The 20,980-nt window shown below is 42.6% G+C and overlaps 4 protein-coding genes across 4 annotated transcripts in view; 3 read left to right on the plus strand and 1 right to left on the minus strand.

Annotated features, from left to right (window-relative positions):
- Nucleotides 1-4,950, plus strand: part of LOC118413388 — a 21,264-nt gene extending 16,314 nt beyond the window's left edge. Inside the window, exon 5 of the mRNA XM_035816751.1 lies at nt 4,798-4,950. The gene's annotated coding sequence lies outside the window, so the exon portion shown is untranslated. The remainder of the gene's footprint in view (nt 1-4,797) is intronic.
- On the plus strand, nt 1,223-4,950 carry LOC118413387. The gene is made up of 4 exons (XM_035816750.1): nt 1,223-1,776; nt 2,330-4,126; nt 4,449-4,670; nt 4,782-4,950. The coding sequence occupies exons 1-2, from the start codon at nt 1,700-1,702 to the stop codon at nt 3,984-3,986; spliced, it is 1,734 nt and encodes a 577-aa protein (XP_035672643.1). The 5' UTR covers nt 1,223-1,699; the 3' UTR covers nt 3,987-4,126; nt 4,449-4,670; nt 4,782-4,950.
- A 529-nt stretch (nt 4,951-5,479) lies between these two features.
- LOC118413392 (serine/threonine-protein kinase 32A-like) overlaps nt 5,480-20,980 on the minus strand; it is a 48,683-nt gene continuing 33,182 nt past the window's right edge. The window contains exons 8-12 of the mRNA XM_035816754.1: nt 13,278-13,394; nt 12,796-12,921; nt 12,325-12,447; nt 10,992-11,065; nt 5,480-8,202 (exon numbers count right to left, since the gene is read on the minus strand). Coding sequence (XP_035672647.1) covers nt 8,043-8,202; nt 10,992-11,065; nt 12,325-12,447; nt 12,796-12,921; nt 13,278-13,394 — 600 coding nt within the window. The 3' untranslated portion in view covers nt 5,480-8,042. The remainder of the gene's footprint in view (nt 8,203-10,991; nt 11,066-12,324; nt 12,448-12,795; nt 12,922-13,277; nt 13,395-20,980) is intronic.
- LOC118413394 lies at nt 18,656-20,831 on the plus strand. Its single transcript, XM_035816757.1, has 2 exons — nt 18,656-19,202; nt 20,561-20,831. Exon 1 carries the CDS (start codon nt 18,704-18,706, stop codon nt 19,184-19,186), a length of 483 nt encoding a protein of 160 aa, XP_035672650.1. The 5' UTR covers nt 18,656-18,703; the 3' UTR covers nt 19,187-19,202; nt 20,561-20,831.

Below are 20,980 nucleotides of genomic sequence, written 5' to 3' on the forward strand. Positions count from 1 at the left end.
GTGGTTATCGCACCTGACCAGGGATTATCTCACCATATACACCGAGGATAAGGCGGGGCATTAACGTTATTATCATATAGCCTACACAAACTGACCCATTTAAGCAACAAATTCCTTTATAATACATACATCCTTTATTCAAGACTTCCAAGGCTTGACATAATGACAAATTCCCTTCTGCTGGGACAAGTGTGTTGCTATTCAATCCTTAGTTATAGTTGTACATATTCAATAAATTTGAAGGAATGTGAACAGTAATAATGTTTGGATTAACTCTAACATGGACTGCACACTGTACAAAGCATTCCTTTCTGCTGACGCATGACGCCGTAACACGTAAATTCAGGCCATTCACTGGTGCCGGTGTCGATGCAAATCGACACCGGTGCCGGTGTCGATTCATTCTGACCAATCAGCGGAGCGATACCCACCTGCCTGGCCTGAATCTACGTGTTACGGCGTCATAACCAACGTGGAACGGGGCCTTCTGATTGGTCCGCGGCGCCTGGCTATATGATAATCCTGTATAACGCATAGATCCCTTGGTACTATACGTGTGAATTCCTTTATCGAATTTCTGAGAATTCACATTTATTCTTTGGTAATGAAAATTCACATTCGTTGGCATTCTTTGGTACATACATTTGTAAGGAGCTTACAGATTGCATTTTGAAACCAAAATTTTCACAGAAAATATTCGAAACTTTGCAGTCTTGGCATGTCACCCCTTTTTAAACTTTTACCCTACTATTTTCATGATCATTCCTCCCTGTGGGGCCTGATCTTTCCTCCATGCTCTGATGCTTTCCTGTGATTAGCTCCTTCTGATTGGTCAAGTATTAAAAAGAATAAACAACGGTGTTGATACGCTGGCCAGAATCTATGTGTATGGAATGGGGCCTTCTGATTGGCCGAGTGGGTAGAGTGTTTGCCTTGCATTCGGTAGGCCGAGTCATACCAAAGACTTTAAAAATGGTACATGCTGCTTTCTCTGCTCAGCACTCAGCATTCGGGAAAGAGTATGGAGGTTGAACACACACCACTACCAGTGGATTAGCCCTCATGTTGTAGTGATTGCACAAAGCTGTGTGGCCCAGGGCTATCAGGCGCGGGAAGGCTTTGACTTCTGATTGGTCCACGGCGCCTGGCTATAAAATAATATGAAATAATATTATGATAACTACAGAGTATAACTACTAGTAGGGCTTAAGTTAGTTTGTTTATAAGTCGATTCATAAATAAACTGGGGAAGACAGAATGCTAACTAGTCCTATGCACATTTTTTTCTTCTTAAAATCTCATCCATCGTGTGTTGCTCCTTTGCACGCCGGCTCTTGGGCAATATTCCGAAGTACGATAGGAACAAGTGCCCTATTACTATAAACTGAAGAGCTGCTTAGATTAAAAAAAAAACGCTTTATTCTATCTCACAACCCTCAAGCGAAACTGAACAGCAGTATTGGCGTATGTGTCGAGAACAGATCAGTTTGATGATGACAAGGTAGTTTGAGGACTTTGTGACCGCGCAATGCATTCTGGGAAGCCCCGTACAATGAATGACGTTCTGGAACGTCACAAACGTTTCCGTGGAACGTCGCGACTTTGAGAAAGAATGCTTTGAGTAAACAAACGTAAGACGAAGTCCTTGAAAATACATTGGTTTGAAACTTTGCGCGGAGATTTAAAAGAAATCGTCAGTATGGGTTGCAATTGGTCGAAATGTAAGATTCAACCTGCAGAAGCAGAAGCCGCTCCTCGGTCCTTGCCAAACACCAGGTGAGTTGGTTTAGACTGGATTAAACTTTGATTTACAAATGCTGCCGTTCCAATATGCCGGGCAATAATTGTAGACATGTCCTTTCGTTCTATACGTAATGTGCATTTTCTGTGCCATTAAAAATCAGGAATGGTGCCAGAGGCTGACGTCATTGAATGAAAAACAACAACAACAAAAAAAAAAAAAATTTCAGACCAAGAGGACTATGAACAAAATAGATTCAGCAAGAAGAAGAGGTCCATGACAGAAAAGGAGGACCCAGATTATAAAACCTGAAAACACTGCGATTGACTAGCAATCATTCCTGGTCTGTTTCATGGTCTCCCACCGCGTCGGTCACGACAATTTTTGGTGATCTTTATCTAGCTATCTAGTTATGTTTCAAGATCACACTCGTCAAAAATCAGATATCGCGCGCGCATATCGTATCATCTGATTCCATTTTCCTGTCCTCCCATGTTTCTCTTACCTCCTCGAATTCTTCGGTTGCACTCAGCGCCATTAATGCCTAAGTTGGCAGGCTGTGACCACAGTATTATCTTCTGGATGCAGGCTAGCTAGTCGGGCCAGAAAACAAGCAAGAAAGCTTCAGGCAAGGATTGCCAAGTGTTTCCAGAGAAGAGAGAAGAACGTCAAGAAAGTTGTCGGGTCGGCCCCATGCAATGCTGAGGAAACGTCTCCAGATAAAGTAGTTGAGGATCTGGGCACAGTCCCGCACCTTGCTAAGGCTACGGATCCGGTAGTTGAGGGTTCATACACAGTGCCACACATTGCCGAGGAAACGTCTCCAGATATGGAAGTTGAGGGTACGGCCACAGTGCCACATATTGCTGAGGCAACGTCTCCAGATATGGAAGCTGGGTGTACGGCCACAGTGCCACATATTGCCGAGGAAACGTCTCCAGATATGGAAGTTGAGGGTACAGCCACAGTGCCACATATTGCTGAGGCAACGTCTCCAGATATGGAAGTTGGGGGTACGGCCACAGTGCCACACATTGCCGAGGAAACGTCTCCAGATATGGAAGTTGGGGGTACGGCCACAGTGCCACATATTGCCGAGGAAACGTCTCCAGATATGGAAGTTGAGGGTACGGCCACAGTGCCACATATTGCTGAGGAAACGTCTCCAGATATGGAAGTTGAGGGTACGGCCACAGTGCCACATATTGTCGAGGAAACGTCTTCAGATATGGATGTTGAGGGTACGGCCACAGTGCCACATATTGCCGAGGAAACGTCTCCAGACATGGAAGTTGAGGGTACGGCCACAGTGCCACATATTGCTGAGGAAACGTCTCCAGATATGGAAGTTGAGGGTACGGCCACAGTGCCACATATTGTCGAGGAAACGTCTTCAGATATGGAAGTTGAGGGTACGGCCACAGTGCCACATATTGCTAAGGCAACGTCTCCAGAGATGGAAGTTGAGGGTACGGCCACAGTGCCACACCTTGCTGAGGCAAAAGATCCCAACACAGTCTCACACTCAAATAAAGTACCAGATCCGAATTTGGAAATTGAAGATCCAGGCCAAACCCAACATCCTGTTGAGGCAACAGATATGAAAATAGTGTTTGAGGATCCAGATCCAAGAATGGTGGCTGAAGACACGACAACGGAGCATTCCAGATGTCTCAGACGATCCATATCCGTCGGCCAGCTTTCCTTCCGTCACAAACGGAAGTCGATCTTCAAGTCACGGAGTGACAGACTTCTTCTGGAAGAGCGGATAGCAAGTTTAGGGTACGAGCGGGACCGAGTGCCGGGAGACGGAAACTGCTTCTTTTGGGCGGCCGCCAGGCAGTTGTGTAGAGGACAACCACGGGTCACTACTACTGCGCAGGAGCTGAGACAAGATCTGGTGAAGTACATCAAGTCCCAAGCCGACTCCTACATCCCGTTCCTCGTAGGGGGGGCAAAGGCGTTCTGGAAGCAGTTAGACAAGCTGTCGGCGGAGGGACAATGGTCCACAGACCTGGCTGATGCCTTGCCGCATGCCCTAGCGAACTTCACTTCAAGGAGTGTCATCCTTATCACGAGTAAGCCCAATCAGCCTACTATTTCTATCACACCTGACAGCGGCAATGAGTCCGGTACCCCTGTAGTACTGTCATATTCCGCCAGGTGGGGCGTAGAGCATTACGATGCCGTCATCCAAAAGAACGAAGAGAGGTCTGATCCAGAGCACGGATCAACAGCAATATGAAAACAGGACAGAGACGCCGCCTCCCACGATGATTATATCGCCACTAAACATGACCGGAGAGCGAAGATTTCCCTGTACGACCCGGTCACCGCTGTTTTCAGCACATCACCGTGGTGGCAACTGAGGGGTCCCTGTTAAAGGTAAGATTGTTTCAGGTAGTCTAAAATATACTAGTATTGTATGAAAACCAATAATGTTAGATGCGGTCAATCTGATATAAACCACCATCTAACGTTATCTCATCCCATAAACTTGGCTTACGACCCTTTACCTTAATACGTTCTAATTATGTTTAACTTAACCTTTGATGCCTAGTGACGAGTGATAGTCCACAGATGACAAATAGAATGAAGCCATATGGAATCACTAAAGGTTCACAGAATGTAGGCTTTCCGCTATTTTTAAAGATACAAAACATTTGCTTGGTGAATAATATTAAGGTTATTGTACATTTCTGCACAGAAATCGTCCGTGCAGTCCTCTCGACAGGCCACATGGGTCTACAGACAAGAACAGATAGGTGGCGCAAATAGACAGTTCATCGCTACCGGCTTGGGGATTGTTGATGGCTGCTATGGCTACGGTCGCTTGCCATTTGGTCCTGTGGGGATGTCATTCAGGAATGGCTGTGAAGTCCCTGTTGCTACTCTGTGACTCGGAAAACATTTTCTCTGTGTCACACAGGTGAGCTATTAGGAGTGACAGATTAATTGGTTGATAAGTTTAGCCATTACATCATGTCAAATGTATGTTGAAACAAGATATCACATTAATTCTCAAATGTTGTCTTTCCAGAACGTATACTCCACAGTGTAAAGTGGCACCACCTGGGTCCCCAAGACTCGACAGTGTAAAGTGGCACCACCTGGGTCCCCAAGACTCGACAGTGTAAAGTGGCACCACCTGGGTCCCCAAGACTCGACAGTGTAAAGTGGCACCACCTGGGTCCCCAAGACTCGACAGTGTAAAGTGGCACGACCTGGGTCCCCAAGACTCGACAGTGTAAAGTGGCACGACCTGGGTCCCCAAGACTCGACAGTGTAAAGTGGCACCACCTGGGTCCCCAAGACTCGACAGTGTAAAGTGGCACCACCTGGGTCCCCAAGACTCGACAGTGTAAAGTGGCACCACCTGGGTCCCCAAGACTCGACAGTGTAAAGTGGTACCACCTGGGTCCCCAAGACTCGACAGTGTAAAGTGGCACCACCTGGGTCCCCAAGACTCGACAGTGTAAAGTGGCACCACCAGAGTCCCCAAGACAAGATACTTCTTCCAAGCGACAGAAGCTTGAAGCACTACTTTCTTCTGCTCTGCATCATTTTTGTCGTCTCTATTGGCGTGTACTTTAATACTATTTACTTACTTTACAGCTGGAAGAGATGTCAACATGCGTTAATTCCAGAAGAAAAGAATGTCAAAATTCTGTTGTGTCTTTGATTTATTACATTTTGCATGAATTAAATCTAATGCATTGTCCGATTGAAGGGTTTTTTACTTCTAGCTTAATTGCAATATTTCTAATCAGGCACTGTCTACCTTAATTATCTACATACCAAGCTTCCAAATATACTGCATCTGATAAACTAACTATAGCACTGCAACATGGCTCTACAAGAACTGCAGGACCAGTTCATTCCAGGAACCTACAGCAGCCACTCTGCAGTTCTGCATGATGTAACACTGTTTTAAACCATTCTTTCACACCAGGGCTGCAACAAGCTGACTATGCAATTACATGTACTAAATACTGGTACACTATAGTACTGGTGGAGTATTGTATATAATCATGTAGCCAGGCTGTATGGACCGATCACGGGCATCCATTTCTATTGGCGATACGATACAGCCATAATTTCACATTATTTAAGCAGTTTAAATTAGCAATATATGATGATGATGGCTCTTCCCTTGGAGTTTATAACGATGATATAACATGGGCTGGTGACCCACAGTCACCTCATAAACCAGATCACTGGCCAGGCCTTACGTTACCATTAACACCTCATATCATGGTAGGCCATAAACTTAAATTGATAAGCTCGCTGCAACCCTGGTTTGCCAGAATGTTTCACACAACAAGAAGTAAGCCTTTTGACACATTAAACTGATAACTTACAAAAGGCAGTCCTTATACATTATCTAATGGAAAAATTTTCACAACTTTTGGAAAGCAACTTTTTGCATCCCTTGCTTGTCGACAAGCCTCCTAACATAAACTTTAAAACACTTGTCCATATAACTGGACGATCTGGTAGTAACACTCTCTTTATACATGTCAAATATATATAGATTTCTAGACCCAAACAGAGCACAACATTTTTATACAACAGATAATCAATTGCATCCTCTCATTAAAAAACTGGCATAAATATGACAGTCAAGAACAGATGACATAACCAGAAATTGTAACAATACATGAAGACAATAAGACTGTGATAACTTATACTTTGCTAGATGAAAATGTTGTGAATTTCCCTAAATAGCCAACTCATTATCTTCTCCAAAAAGGGGATAGACTGTGGTGATTTCATGACTATCATTTTAGTCTCCCTACATTCATTAAGTAAGCAGGTGAGAAAGAAGGCAGGTGGAAAACCATCTACCCATCTGGTTACTGGCCTGCAACCCAACTTTTGCCTTCCATGCATACAGTCTCTGTTGTATGCTTTGCTGAGAAAAGTCCAATAACCAAGGCCTTGTAGACATAATTTTCCAAAGTTGGTACAACTGTTCCATAGAAGTAGTTATCCAGACATATATACAACACACTGGCATTGTAAACAATGACTTCTGTACCAAAGTCACCATCTGTCTAACATGATTTGGAAGGCATGAGAGGGAATTAGCTACATTTAGACAATTCTTTTCAAACTTCTGTACAATGTGTTCTTAACTGTCCCACTGAATAGAAAATACCTTGTTCAAGAGAATTTGACATTTTTCATTTAGTTCTTCAGATTTTTTTCTGGATATCTGAAAGTTGCTACTTTCCTTTCCTTGGTAAAAATAATTTTATGACTGTTAGTTTCATTTTTGCACATCCCCGATATACATGTAGAACATTACTTATCATTATGTTAATACTGTGAATTATAGATAAATTAGATGTAAATAAATACTTAGATAACCTTGATATTAGTTTTGAAGATGAAATATGAAATATGTAAAATAGTAGCCATGGTTTGAAGTATGTCCTTTGCATATTTGAACTTCATATAGTGAATAGTGAATAAGTAATAGCCTGGTATCCAGCCGTGTTATAGCTCCTGAGTCTCTTCTGTCCTCTTCGCAAATACGGCTGGATACCAGGCTAATTAAGTAAGTACATTGAATCCCTTACCCCTCCAACCTATGGATCTTCTGTACACCATAGTCCATCTTCAATTTGTTACCCAAGGCATAAATGTCCTCCCTGCAACTGAGTAATAAATAAATCATACCCTCTGCATGAAAAAACATGAATACAACAAAAAACAAATCACATATTATACATAGAGCTAGTCTGTTACAGTATTGACTTTGCTATCTTACTAAGCCCTACATTACTACCAGTGACATTAATTTCCTGCACAGAGGCACTCAATGTACCAAGGGCTTTTATGTGCATGTACATGCATCTACTCAACCAACTAAGTGAAGTTTCAGCTCTGAAAGCACCACATTAATGTGGCATTTACACATGTCATACATACTTCTGTTGACCAAATTATACAATGAAATCCAATCATTCAACAAATAAGAGAAACAAATCTGCATGAAATGCTCCTTTTATATTACAGAAATAAGTTACCCTATACAAATGCTGCATTCATTGCCAAATGTATACAATACCTTACTTGTAACACAGCTCATGAAGGTCTGGTTTAACGGATATTTTTCAAAAGATTTAGAACATGAAACATAGCAATGTCTTGATGTCGCCCTCTCCTGCCCTGCAGTTTCCCTGCAACATGCCCCAGAGTAGCTCAGGCAGTCTGCATCTGATACAGGCTTTCCTGTTGTCTTCCAGTCCATTAGACAGAGCTAGAGAGTTCTAAGTGTTATGACCTTCCATTGTCATCCCTCCTCCACTTTCAAGTGTGTCCCCATGTTGGGATTTTTGACCGTAGATTCCTTTCGCTCGCTTCTCCTCACCATTAAGTCGATAAACGATCTCTTCCTCTCGGGGACGCCGGCATCCAATTTCTCAGCGGCAGCCTGCTCCTCCTGCTTTCTCCTGTGAAGAGGAAAAGGAGCAGCACATTTGGCAACACTCTAAAAGGGTTCATGGTAATGGTAGAACATCCATCTGCTGAATCCTAATGCATTTTTGGGAAAAGGTGTACCAGTGCACCTAACCCAAGAATTTGGGTGCACAGAAAGATTTCTGGGTGCACAACATAAAAGAAAGTCTAATGATAACAAACTCAAGGCCTGCGGCCTCTCTCAAGAACTTGAATCTGTAATTCTATGGCTGACTACAAAATTGTTCTACATCACAGTATAAAAAAGGTTTTACTGATTTTTCTGAAACAGGGATTTCAAGAATATTCTGTACAATATTACATTTACACTACAATCTTACAAAAATATCTAGGCGCACCCTCAGGCAGTCACCCTCATTAGGTACACAGCTCCAATTTTGGGTGACAAAGGTGCACATGCAGCCAGTATTTTGAATATTTCTACTTGTTGTGAATCCCTAGTTGTTAAGACATAAGAATGAAAATGGAGTGGAAATAAATACCAAAGAGTGGGGAAAATGACTTGACATATATCCTAGTGTTCACCCTACCACCTGCCCCAGGGAGCCATGTTGGTTTGTCCCCTTTAGACCCTTACAGTAATGAGTTCATGCAGACACAGTAACAAGATCAGTCCTTCCCAAGTGAAGATAGATAGAAGTCTAAGACAGCAGTGTTTAGTGGTGGGAAAGGTCACCTCCTGATCCCGTGTAGAGGAGAGCCGGGTTGATTGAGTGGGGAGGATTGCTCTAAAGGGCAGGGATAGATAATGTAATCTGGGCTTCACTACAAGGGTAGATTTTATGAAGTCTTTTTTTTTTAAAGTTTTGACTGTTGCATGTGGGTGGACCCCTATTGCAGCACAAGCTGAGGAAAATCCCACATTTTGTTTTTAACCTACATTCAAATATATCAGCTTAAACTGATATGTTGGCAAATATATTCAGGCAATTCAGATCAAACTGGATGGTCAGGAAAAATATAAAGGACACTGCAGAGTTGAAAGCCTGCCGGTGCCTGTGAAAGTCCATCAATACCAAGGACAGGGATGTGTGTTTGTGGGTGGGTGTCTTTCAGCACCAAGGACAGGGATCTCAGGCAGTTTAAGGCCTGTGACAGTTTTTGTCGAACATGAATTTCGAACCACTCCGTGACCGCAGGTAACCCCATGGGATTATAACATCTTACAAGGATGTGTGTTTGTGGACAAGGATGTGTGTGTGTGGGTGGGTGTCCTTCAGCACCAAGGACAGGGATGTGTGTTTGTGGGTGGGTGGGTGTCTTCCAGTACCAAGGACAGAGATGTATTTGTGGGTGGGTGCACCTCAGCACCAAGGACAGAATGTGTGTTTGTGGGTTGATGTCTTTCAGCTAAAAGGACAGGGATGTGTGTTTGTGGGTGGGTGTCCTTCAGTACCATGGACAGGGATGTGTCTTTGTGGGTGGGTGTGCCCCTCAGCACCAAGGACAGGGATGTGTGTTTGTGGGTGGGTGCCCTTCAGTACCAAGGACAGGGATGTGTCTTTGTGGGTGGGTGTGCCCCTCAGCACCAAGGACAGGGATGTGTGTTTGTGGGTGGGTGCCCTTCAGTACCAAGGACAGGGATGTGTGTTTATGGGTGGGTGTGCTGCTCAACCCCAGGACAGGGGTTACTTAGGCAGACATTTTCCTCTCATTTTGACCCAAACCGGGAGCTTTTCTTCCCCAAAATAGATAGTTCCTTTTTCCATGTTCCCCTGCTGATGAAGTATCTTGGAAACAATCTTGTATTGATTTTATGTGTTAGGCAGCAGAAACAGTGTCAACAGACATTTCACATCAGTGAGTAAGGTGGAGCGTTTATTAGATAGACTCTAAAACATGATTTGGTACTTTTGACACATAAACATTCTTCCATGAATGATTGAATGAGCAATGATGGATTTATGTAGCTTGACAAAAATACATCACATCATATCAGGGAGGTGACATTGGATATCCTTACTCCAAGCACACCTTTTCATGTGACTGCCACAAATGTAGAATTTATCCACCCATCAAATAGGTTTTCCGACCGGGGATGAAAAGCTAACGCTGGAATTACATAGACCTTTGAATCTGGCCACAGAAATAACAAAATAAAGCATGGTGATGCAAGGGAAATGTATCAGCATCGTCTAGTGCTGCAAATTGCTTTGTGCAGAACACTTCAGGCACTCTGTTCAGTTGTAGTTACAGATAACATCAGAAGTACATGTACTTACGGGGAGCGCCTTGGCACTACCTGTAGCAGCATCTGATAGAACATAATCTGCTTGCCTGGGAGGCATTAGAATGATGTCTATATGGGCAAAGATTTCCAAACCTCAGTTGACCCATGACTCCAACAAGGTTAGATATGGGGAAATTCTGGCCATGAATAGAGACTTCTGAAACTATTTTTTGTAATGTGCACCTAAAAATTAATATATTTGGTGCATAGCTTGTTTTATTCACCTTTAAATTGTTGCACATTTGTATTTAAGATATCAATGTTATTTTAAACTGTCGATTATTCGCTATCTGTAACAATTGTAGATGATTATGTAAAACTAAAAATCTCTGTACTTTTGTCCAGTCATCAGAGCAATCATATCAATCTTACAATGACCATCATGTTAATTAGAGATAGCCCATCATGACATAACCAAATCAACAAAACAGAAAACATACAAGAGAAGCGACATTAAATCTAAAATATCTTACTCCTTAATTTCTAAAATGCTTTCAGTAATTTGACTGAAAAGAATACAGCTGCCCCTACCTTTCTCTGTTGTACACTTTGAATTGTCTCTGGAGCTGGTCCAGCTGGGGTTGAAGTGGGTTTTGTAAAGCTGCCTGCATGGTAGAACACCGATCTTAGATATAGTTTGACGTATGTTGTACATTTACTTTGATAACAACGTTATAGCAATTACATGTAAGGTTTGTTGTCTAAATGTACAGGAAGACAATTTCTAGAAAAAGAATTACTGTAACAGTAACATCTATTATCATAATACCGGTACGTTTACGACGATTTCTCTAGCCATACTGATTTGACAAATTGTCAACGCATCATTTTCTCCAGTTACATGTTGCTGTTATAGGTTACCCTTGCCACTTCTTCTGTGTAACTTTTCTGCCACTCTTGTCCTGCTAAAAGCGTAATATTGTAATTGTAACACGCCGCGGAATTACACGGCGAACGGGCGCGTGGTTGGGAGGGGGTACAAAATACCGGTAGGAAGAAACACGGCACAATTAACTGCCGCTATGTACATTTATACATCCTCTGATGTTCCTTCCTTTTCTGTCAGTAAATGCATAAAACATAAACCTGCATGAGCATACAAAATGTCATGAGAAAACGGACGTATACTGTCAAGAATTTTCATTTAACTTCTGTCCGTCACAACCGCTATGACGTAACACTTCACTGCTAGCATAGATATAAAAATGGCGGGAAAATGACTGCGTACGTTCAATTTTGCCCATTCAGTCGTAGATCCGGGCTATTATGCAACGGTTCTTCACATTTTTACATGAGTTGTATGTCACCAACAGAAATTCAAGATTGTTGTTGAATCATGTTCGTCTTGTGCCGTGAGCATGTGTAATTATGATCTATATAAATTTGGCAATGAATGTGACAGTGTGTTCGTCCCACGACGAGCTGCCTACCCCGAAATTTTAAAAAAAGTATACTGAAAACTTTTGGCCTTGTTGTCTTCGAATGCATTGTTATCGATGCTTTGTAAATGGTGTATTGGACACCTAGATGTCTGAAGTGTGCACAGCTCAGAAATAACTATTGTTGCATGTGTAGATCTCTTTAAGTTCCAGTATTTTTAATCTACCGGTATAAGTCTTACTACCGGTATTATGCCAATGCATGTTACATTGCAACAAAATTTTTAGAGTTCTAATTAGTAATGAACAGAGATGAAAAAATTATTCCAAGCAAACTTTTCATTGTCCAAAATACAAGACATTAGAAAGGAAATATCTACAAACTAATGCAGAATATTTCATTCCCATCAATCCTTTGTGCAACAATATACAATAGAATGTGTACATAAGTGAATAGATTTTTTAACAGAGAGTTTTGAGCTTACATTGTTGCTTTGTCTCCTGTCTGAATGCTGTTTGGCAAGTCTCTTCTTCTTCTTGTGCAGAGGTTTGGACTCAATAATCATCTCTTCTAGCTCAAACGTGGGGTCACAGTTTAGATGGTCCTTCTGTAAAGATAATTTAAAACAATTTCAGGTTTCACGAAAGAGCTGTAACATCCACTAAACATTGCAGTACATTACCCACTGATTCGAAGCATGGTACATGCAAACACCACATGCACCATGTTGCCAAGGAGTATTTTCTATGAAAACTCTGATATGATACCTTATCTCTTATCTATGATAAAAATGTACCTATGCCTACACTGCACCTTTAAAGTTTATCCATACAAAATGTAATATGTTGCCATTGTCACACTGAAATTCTAATCATAAAGCAAAAACTACTACAGCCAAAGCTAAAATAATCTGCATAAGTTATAAACATGTAACATGTCACAGACAGCTACTCACTGGTGGCACAAATGGTGAGGGAACAGTGAGTGTCTGCAGGCTGTCCCAGTCTACCCCTGCCATGGCTGGGTGCTGCTTCATCTCAGACAGACTGCATAGCCTCTGGTCAATATCAACTGTCAACAACTGTATCAACAGGGGGGTTGTAAAAGACTCCATTGTGAGTATCATTTGAAAAAAAAATGATGTGAGTGATGGATTTGCACTTGGGGGGTTTTCTAGTTTATGTAAATTTCTGGTTTTATTCATTATAGTGAATTTCTCCCTAATTCCATCTAATGCATTTTTTCCTCATTGGCTCTCAGACAGGAAATGAGATAACCTACACTCGACTGGAACCTTTGACCTAACTTCCTGCAATTATTGCATGGCCTTCTACACTGTCCAATGGCAACTGTCCCCACCTTTACCAGAAGCAATGCAATACATGTACATGTATGTTACTATCCTGGTCCTTTTTAATCACTGACAACTGTTCTCACCTTCCTAAGTAGATTGCACGTGTCCTTGGACCACTGGGAGGAGAAGTGCACCCCTGTTGTCTCAAACTGATGCACCACCTCCTGTAGAGATGTCACTGTGTGGATGTGATAAGGCCTCTGTGGAAACACAAATGATTTGTCAGTCTTTTTTGTTTATTGCATCACACAGATCTATACTTAACGTTGGCCTATAAGAATTAATGTATCATGGCAAAGTCAATTTTTTTTTTTTCAAATTTGTGTCGAGAATCAAGAAAAAGTGGAACAGCCCATGATAGGATATGGATTTACAAATGTAGGTGTCAGCTACTTACCATGGGTGATTTCACTGCATGAGGTGCATGAAATAACTATGACTGGCTGGTATATGGTGTTCTCAACTTAAAAAGTTGCAGGATTGTCACTTTATTGAAAGAAGTACACTGAATGACCAACATATGTGGTGTGACGTTGGGTACCGGTACAGAAAATTCAGGTACAAGTACAGTCCAAGGACCTGGACCTAATTGTTTTTGAATGGGTGATACTCAAAATAATGGTCTATTTTGGTACAAAGGAATATGTTTGGTGGAGTATTCCATCTTCACATAAATCATGCTAACTGTCTGTGATAACTTAGACCAAGTTTGACTGTAGAAACTGTAAGAATGACTCGAACTCTCGTATACTTCACTCATTATTTTCTTGGACCAATAAGCCCCAAAACAAGCCTACTTACCATAGTGCTGGTATACAATCGGTTCACTTTCTAATTGGTCCAACATCTGGTCCATAGAATTTTGTCAGGTCCATTTTTGTTGGATCAAGAAAAAACAGTACCCACGCCCATGCCAATGTGGTGCTAAAGGAATTTCCAATGTATTCTTAACATTTCATGGTAATTGCTTGAGGAAATTGAGTAGAAATTTGTAGAATAGTCTTCACTTTACTGAAAGACGTACATTGAATGACTAACATACCATGTGGTGCTAAAGGTCTTTACAATGTACTAAACATTTCATGGTAATTGCTTGAGGAAATGGAGTAGTTCTGATTAAATTCAACTCTCTTTGCACAGCCTGTGCACTATGTACACAATAACATATACATGTACAACCATGTTGGTTTATCAGCTTATCCAAAGGTTAAGTATGTACTCGTCTCTAAGAGACTAGAAAACAATATCAGCACCTTATACATCAAATGTTCCAAAATATGAGCAAAAGAGATCATGAGATATAGAGTCCATTCCAAGACACCATGAGGGTTTTTAGGCGATATTTATAATTAGTCTGAATTATTTTCAATAAAAGAATATCTGAGCCACAATAATTAAATTATTTTCAAAAAATTGACTAAGAAAATACTCATTTATTTGAATTTCTTTGAATATTTTAGAAACATTTAGAAAGTAACTGTACAAAAATATCTTTACTTAGAATAATTGTGAAACCTCTCTGTGATTATTTCACATATACAAATATTTACAAAAAATGGTAAACCTGGCCAAATGGTAAAATTAGTTTATTGCCCCCATAAAAGTAAGCCCTATTGTTGTATCTGTATATTTTTAGATTTCACTGCTGGGCACTGGTGGATCCTTTGTGGTGGGCCATTGTTGCATGGCACCCAACCATACTTTGCAAGGATGTGTGAATTGATATATTCCCAGCTCACCGAACCATTTACAAAAAGCGTGGCAATGAAAAAGCATTGCCATGGCGACGGTAATATCGTTTGTCTTTGTTATATATGTATGTGGTATCTTGATAGAGATGATTGAGGAATTGTATGATTGGTAAGTCATGGTCATGTTTCGGGCTGTATGTGCTAGTGTCGTAGTGTCGCGTCACGTTGTCCTTGATGTGCTGTGTAGTATGATGTTGTTAATGGTGTGGTTTAGATGGTGTTGTATATGGATTGGTAGCAAGGTCTATAGTATTAAAGTGAATATATTGTCACCTGTGTAGAATCAAATACATAGATGCGGTCTGTTGTAATCTATCACAATGTTCATGTGAAACCGTCTGTAATTTGCCGATGACAACAAATACCAAGATATTGGAAACAACTGCAACATTGAGGTATGTGCTTTTTCTGTACACCTTAATTACGTCGATATAGATACGCGCATAAAAGGAACGTAAAACATATTAGTCCCTACAATCTATGTCTGTGCGTGTGAGTGAACCCCGTTATCATATGATCTTTGTACTGTTACGTCCATAGCGACTTCTCTGAGCGGACCAAAGGTACACATGGCTGTACGCCAAGGTGATCATGGCCAACAGGAAGGATGCCGCTTCGTAACATGGTCCATGGCGGTGTGGAAATGCTCAGATCATATGCAGCAATGAAATATAACGTTACCCCATTAGTGTAATTTGCAATGTTATAGATTCTAATTACAGGGGGACCGCAAAATTCCACCGCAGATTTGTACTTTAGACAAACGACAACCTTAGCTGAACGCGCGCGCAATTACGGCATTATTTAAACGTCTCGTTTGTAAGATGCATATAACCTCGCACAAGTTAAATATTACCATAGAGAAATATCAAAACAATTAACAAAGTTGAAATTAGAAAGATTATTTCAAGCATGCTACATGTTACATTGATATTGTGCAATAATCTGCGCCTGGCCAGATAAGTGTTGGGTTTCGGGTAATCCATTTTATTTTATCGGTTCCAAGGAAGCAAGGTATCTGGCCAACGCCGCAATGTTGACATAGGTGTATGAATAAGCCATTCTATAACATCTGCTTAAAGATCAAGAGCTGAACAACCTTCTGTGACATACAGGGAGATACAACCAAGTTACGGTAGGTTGGTGCTTGCGGGTAAAAACTTCTCGGTTCCGTTGAAATACGGGTCAAAGATCTGGCGTTTCGTGGATCTTTAAACGTGCCAGCTGTGATTAAAACGCAAACGGACACTCCTTCATCGGGGACTTCCAACTTTGGAATACTCTCCGCGAGAGTAGGACGTGATTATGATGCAGAAGCCACTGTTCATACCGACTAAGTTTTGTTCCGTGCTACTCGGTGTACATGTCACTTCGGTGGCAATTCGGGTCGATGACCTGTTCCGACTTTTACGTCTGCCCTCTAAAGCTACCCTCAAACGCGGGGCGAAGGATTTCTTATCCTGAACTTTATTCTTTATCCAAACAAGGACTTCCAGGCCCTTGTCCCAAGAATTTTGCTAGTTTTCCCATACGTCCACGTTTTGGTGCAGTGACCCAGCAATGAACGTTTTGGTGTCCCGGAAGGGTAGTGAGGTCGGGTTTACGTCAATCTGGAGGGTACCGCCTCTTCCGCCGGGACACGTGTTCGTCGGGCCCATGCCAGCCACGGGGTGCCCTCCCATGTGACCTACGTGGTGGCTTTTGCCGTGCGTCTATGGCAGAATAACTATGCAGCACATTATCTTTTGTTACAAAGCAACTGACAAAAGGGGAGGTAAGTTGGTCACTCATATGATTTGGATTGTATTTAGAAATATCTGGTGTATAGATGTCATGTATGCCTTCCTTTTACTTAGCCGTATTGTGTAAAGTACCCCCTTTTTGATAAGTGGTCATAAGTACATCTCAATCTCCCGTTTTGATAGATGGTTGCGTCTGAATCGCCCCCGTTTGGATAGTTACGACAGAAACAATGTTTTGAAAGGAACGAATTTGAACGACAAGCTGTGTTGTTATAAACTCCTGTAAAAGCGGGAATTCCTTGTATTAAAAGCAGACCGCATGATTTATTGTCACCGGACCACCATGGAAATGACAAGTCTGTGTCATCTGTGCCATGTGGTGCTGGATTCTCGTCACACCCGCAACAACCCGCTGTGCTAATCAGAAAAATCAGAAACGGTCTGTTGAACTGCCTTTTGTTTAGAGCACGTTGCTGACACCCCGGTTTGTCTCTCGCTAGGCCTGGATGTAATTAGAAGCCCGGTGCGTCGTAACTGTCTTCTCACGATTAGAAAATAAAGCCACCTGGGCGAAGCTAAAAACTTTTGGATTTGGAAAAGGCGAGAATACACTGAATACACCCTCTTTTAACCTGTGCTTAGAAATCTGCACCCCAACAAACTCCAAGGGTGGGGGAGCAGTACTAAATCCACATAGTCAGGTCACTCCCAGGATCTAACTGACTTAGAACATGGCCATCTTTCCGAAGCAAAATACACACATTAGAAACAGTCATTAGAAACATGCAGTTTGTTTTCCCAGCAAGCGGACTGGCTACATTCTTTTCCTAGTTCTCATTCATGACCCAGTGGTGATGGCGCCTCACACCTTTCCTCACAGCATTGTTTGAAATTCTTGTAAAGTTTTACAACACTTTTTTGCACCACAATGCCATTGTTTTTTGGGTGTATGTATGTCAGATCTGGTCACATGGATGCCAGTCCCCAACCTGACCTCAAAGGAGTAGGACGTAGCTTCTTTTGGAGAACAATTTCTCGAGTACATGTAGGCATTTTCAACTGAAGAGTTCCTTACACAGCCCAACCCGTCTAAAATACATTTCGAGTTGGTGGATAACGTTTTGCTGCAGCACATTGGCATCTCCGAACTGTTCTAGCAGCTGACAGACAAACCGACCAAAAAAATTATGTCGCTACCCCTCAGTTTCATTTGCCCTACTGGAGCAACTGTTGGAATTTCTGACGAGCTGTCCTGTTCCAAGTTCCACCCGTTCCTGGTAGACCACATCTTGCATTATCTTCCTGCATTTTTAGTTTGTTTGTTTCAGGTTTATGAAAGTATTGATCGCATATGTTTGCTTTGTTTTGATCAATTCAACGCGCATGTTTTGATGTAACATCTCTACAGTTTTTATCTTAGAACCTGTTCTCTTAATGTAACAAAGGAGGTTATTGTATGTATATGTTTATGTCCTTGATGTAATGCTAGTGCTGTTTGTACATTTTCTTGTTACAAAAAACTCTTTATTATTGTCTTGTTCGTTTTATGACTTTCTTTCATGATCGTTAGAATTTCCTTCGTTTATCTTTTGAATAAAGATGTTCAGTAACATTGTTTAATTTGCTGTTTCCCTTTCTGTTAATTCTTTAATTGTTTTTATTTGTATGAGAATGGTGGGCGTCTCCAACTTAGTCAATTTATTCGTTGGTTGGTACACCCCTACCCCTAGGGAGACCATTCAGTTGAATGGTGGGCGTCTCCAACTTAGTCAATTTATTGTACATTGCCATACATTGTCACTGCTACAACTGTTGCGCAATAAACCATCTATCTTTATTCGTTACTTAGTACACCCCTACCCCTAGGGACACCATACTATGTGGATTTAGTCACAAGAAATACTCGCTCCTGATTGGCTGAGGAAAGATGGCCATGTTCTAAGAGCGGGTTAGATGCAACAAACCTTACATGTGGACTCACTCCGTGTCGCGAACTGGACCGGCACGGACCTCACTATGAGCGCGCCGGCTCCACCCGTCCTGCGCGGAGATGCCACCCTTGTGGGGCAGAATTTGTTAGATGTTGTTAAAGCGGTGCGGGGAGAGGCTCCCCTCCTGGAGGAGGCTCTCCTTGCTAGATTCGAAGCCGACGTGCCGCCCCGAAGCCTCAGCGACGACGAGCTGGCGGAGCGGCTGGAGACCCTCACGGGAGAGAACTCCGGTTTCCTCCTAGACATGACGGGAAAGGACCTCAAGGCACACGAGACGATCGTCCGCTTGGCGCACTTCTTGATCATGGCAGCCAACGATGCCGCGGCACCCAGGCAGCCGATCCGATCATCCAAGGCCGGCAAAACCGCAGCCCAGGCGGTCGCAAACCTCCTGGACCCCACCGACGAACCGCCCCGAGAGACCCGACGCCACCAGTTCGTCCGGCCTCCCTCCGCCAGCCCAAAAGGCAAAGCCAGTCCCACTGGAGGAGGACTCAAGCTCCGGTAGCGAGAGCGATCTCGAGGTTAGTACGATTTTCCGGAATGTTTTTTTTTTTCGTACACCTGGGTTTTGAAAGATGTATTAAGTACTTGATGTATGGGCCAACCGCGGACACGGACGAAACAATGCGGTATTACCTGGCAGGACAGGTTTAAGTGGTAGCCTCCGCAAAAACGTTGACACAGCACTTTGTTTTCCTAGTATAGGCAGGCGGGTCGAAGTTGTATCTCCCTGCAGGAAGGAAAAGACAACATTTTTATTCCTGGACGAGCGGGTTGAAGTTGTATGACCTTGTATCTCCCAGCAGAAACGGAAAAATGACATTGTATTTCCTGGACGGGCGGGTTGAAGTTGTATCTCCCCATAGAAGCGAAAAAATACACTTTGTTTTCCTGGACAGGCGGGTTGTAGTTATATCTCCCCGCAGACACGAAAAAACGGCATTTTGTTTCCCAGGACGGGCGGGTTGAAGTTGTATCTCCCCACAGACAGGAAAAAACGACACTTTGTTTGCTAGGATGGGCGAGTTCAAGTTACATCACCCCACAGAACCGGAAAAACAACATTTTGTTCTGAACGGGCGGGTTGACGTTGTATCCCCGCAGAAACGGAGGAAACGAGTTTGTTTCCTTAGCTGATCGGATTTGAAGTTGGTAACTATGACGGACATGAAAGACATGAGTTGTTCCCGGTGTATGAGAAAGGACCTGTGCATGGCTTGACACGAAACGAATGAAACACGTATTAGTTATCCCCCAGTCGATTTTATAAGTACAAACCTATTCGCTGACTTGGTACATAGTGCGACCTAAGTTGAAAACTTCACCCACAAATACAACACAGGAAAGTTTGGCTTCCCCCACCAGCACCAACAAAACGACGTCGTTTCTCCCCGCTAGCGAGAAAACCATTAGTTTCTCTGTTTTTTTTCGTCCAAAAATTAACCTGCCCCAGTTCGGTTTCCCCCACCTCTTGATTAGCTTGTGCAGATTTCTAAGCACAGGTTAAAAGAGGGTGTATTCAGTGTATTCTCGCCTTTTCCAAATCCAAAAGTTTTTAGCTTCGCCCAGGTGGCTTTATTTTCTAATCGTGAGAAGACAGTTATCGCACCGGGCTTCTAATTACATCCAGGCCTAGCGAGAGACAAAGCGGGGTGTCAGCAACGTGCTCTCACAGCATGAAACAAGTCTTCATTATTCCCTGATCGATCATAACATTCCATCACGTCACAGTCGAGTGCCGACAAAGGCTCCCTACCGTCCCGGGTTTGGTAACATGTGTCAGCCAGAACCGCCAGGCCCAAATGATTGCGGCAGCGAGCGGAAAATTGGAGCAGTTGAAAATAAACCTGACGTTGGTTTCATTTAATTTTCTCTTTAGGAGATGCGAGAGCTGGACAAGGCGAAGGAGGCGTGCCTGGACCCCCTCATTCACCGCTACCCCGCAAAACTCCACGGGCCACTGCTGCGCCTGCAGGAGAAAGCCATCCGGGTCGGGGCCCAAAGGAGCGTGGTTGAGCGCTATAAGAACTTAGCGAATTTCGTCCTCGAAAACCCCTCGAAGACAAACATGTGGTAGCTGGTGGCCGTAGGGGCAGTCAGACTAGTTCACAAGGTCTTTCTACTTCTGGCGGTTTTCGGCCAGATGTGCAGTTAAATGTAAATATGGGCCGTTCTAAAAAGTAACCGAACAGTTTGGACGTACCGAACTTAACAATGTTTTATATAAAAAAAATGTACTTATTATTAATTCATGGGGATGTTGTAGTTTTGCAGATTTTTATCAACAGTTAGGGACTAC

This window comes from Branchiostoma floridae, chromosome 4, assembly GCF_000003815.2.
Source record: "Branchiostoma floridae strain S238N-H82 chromosome 4, Bfl_VNyyK, whole genome shotgun sequence".
Classification (NCBI taxonomy): Eukaryota; Metazoa; Chordata; class Leptocardii; order Amphioxiformes; family Branchiostomatidae; genus Branchiostoma; species Branchiostoma floridae.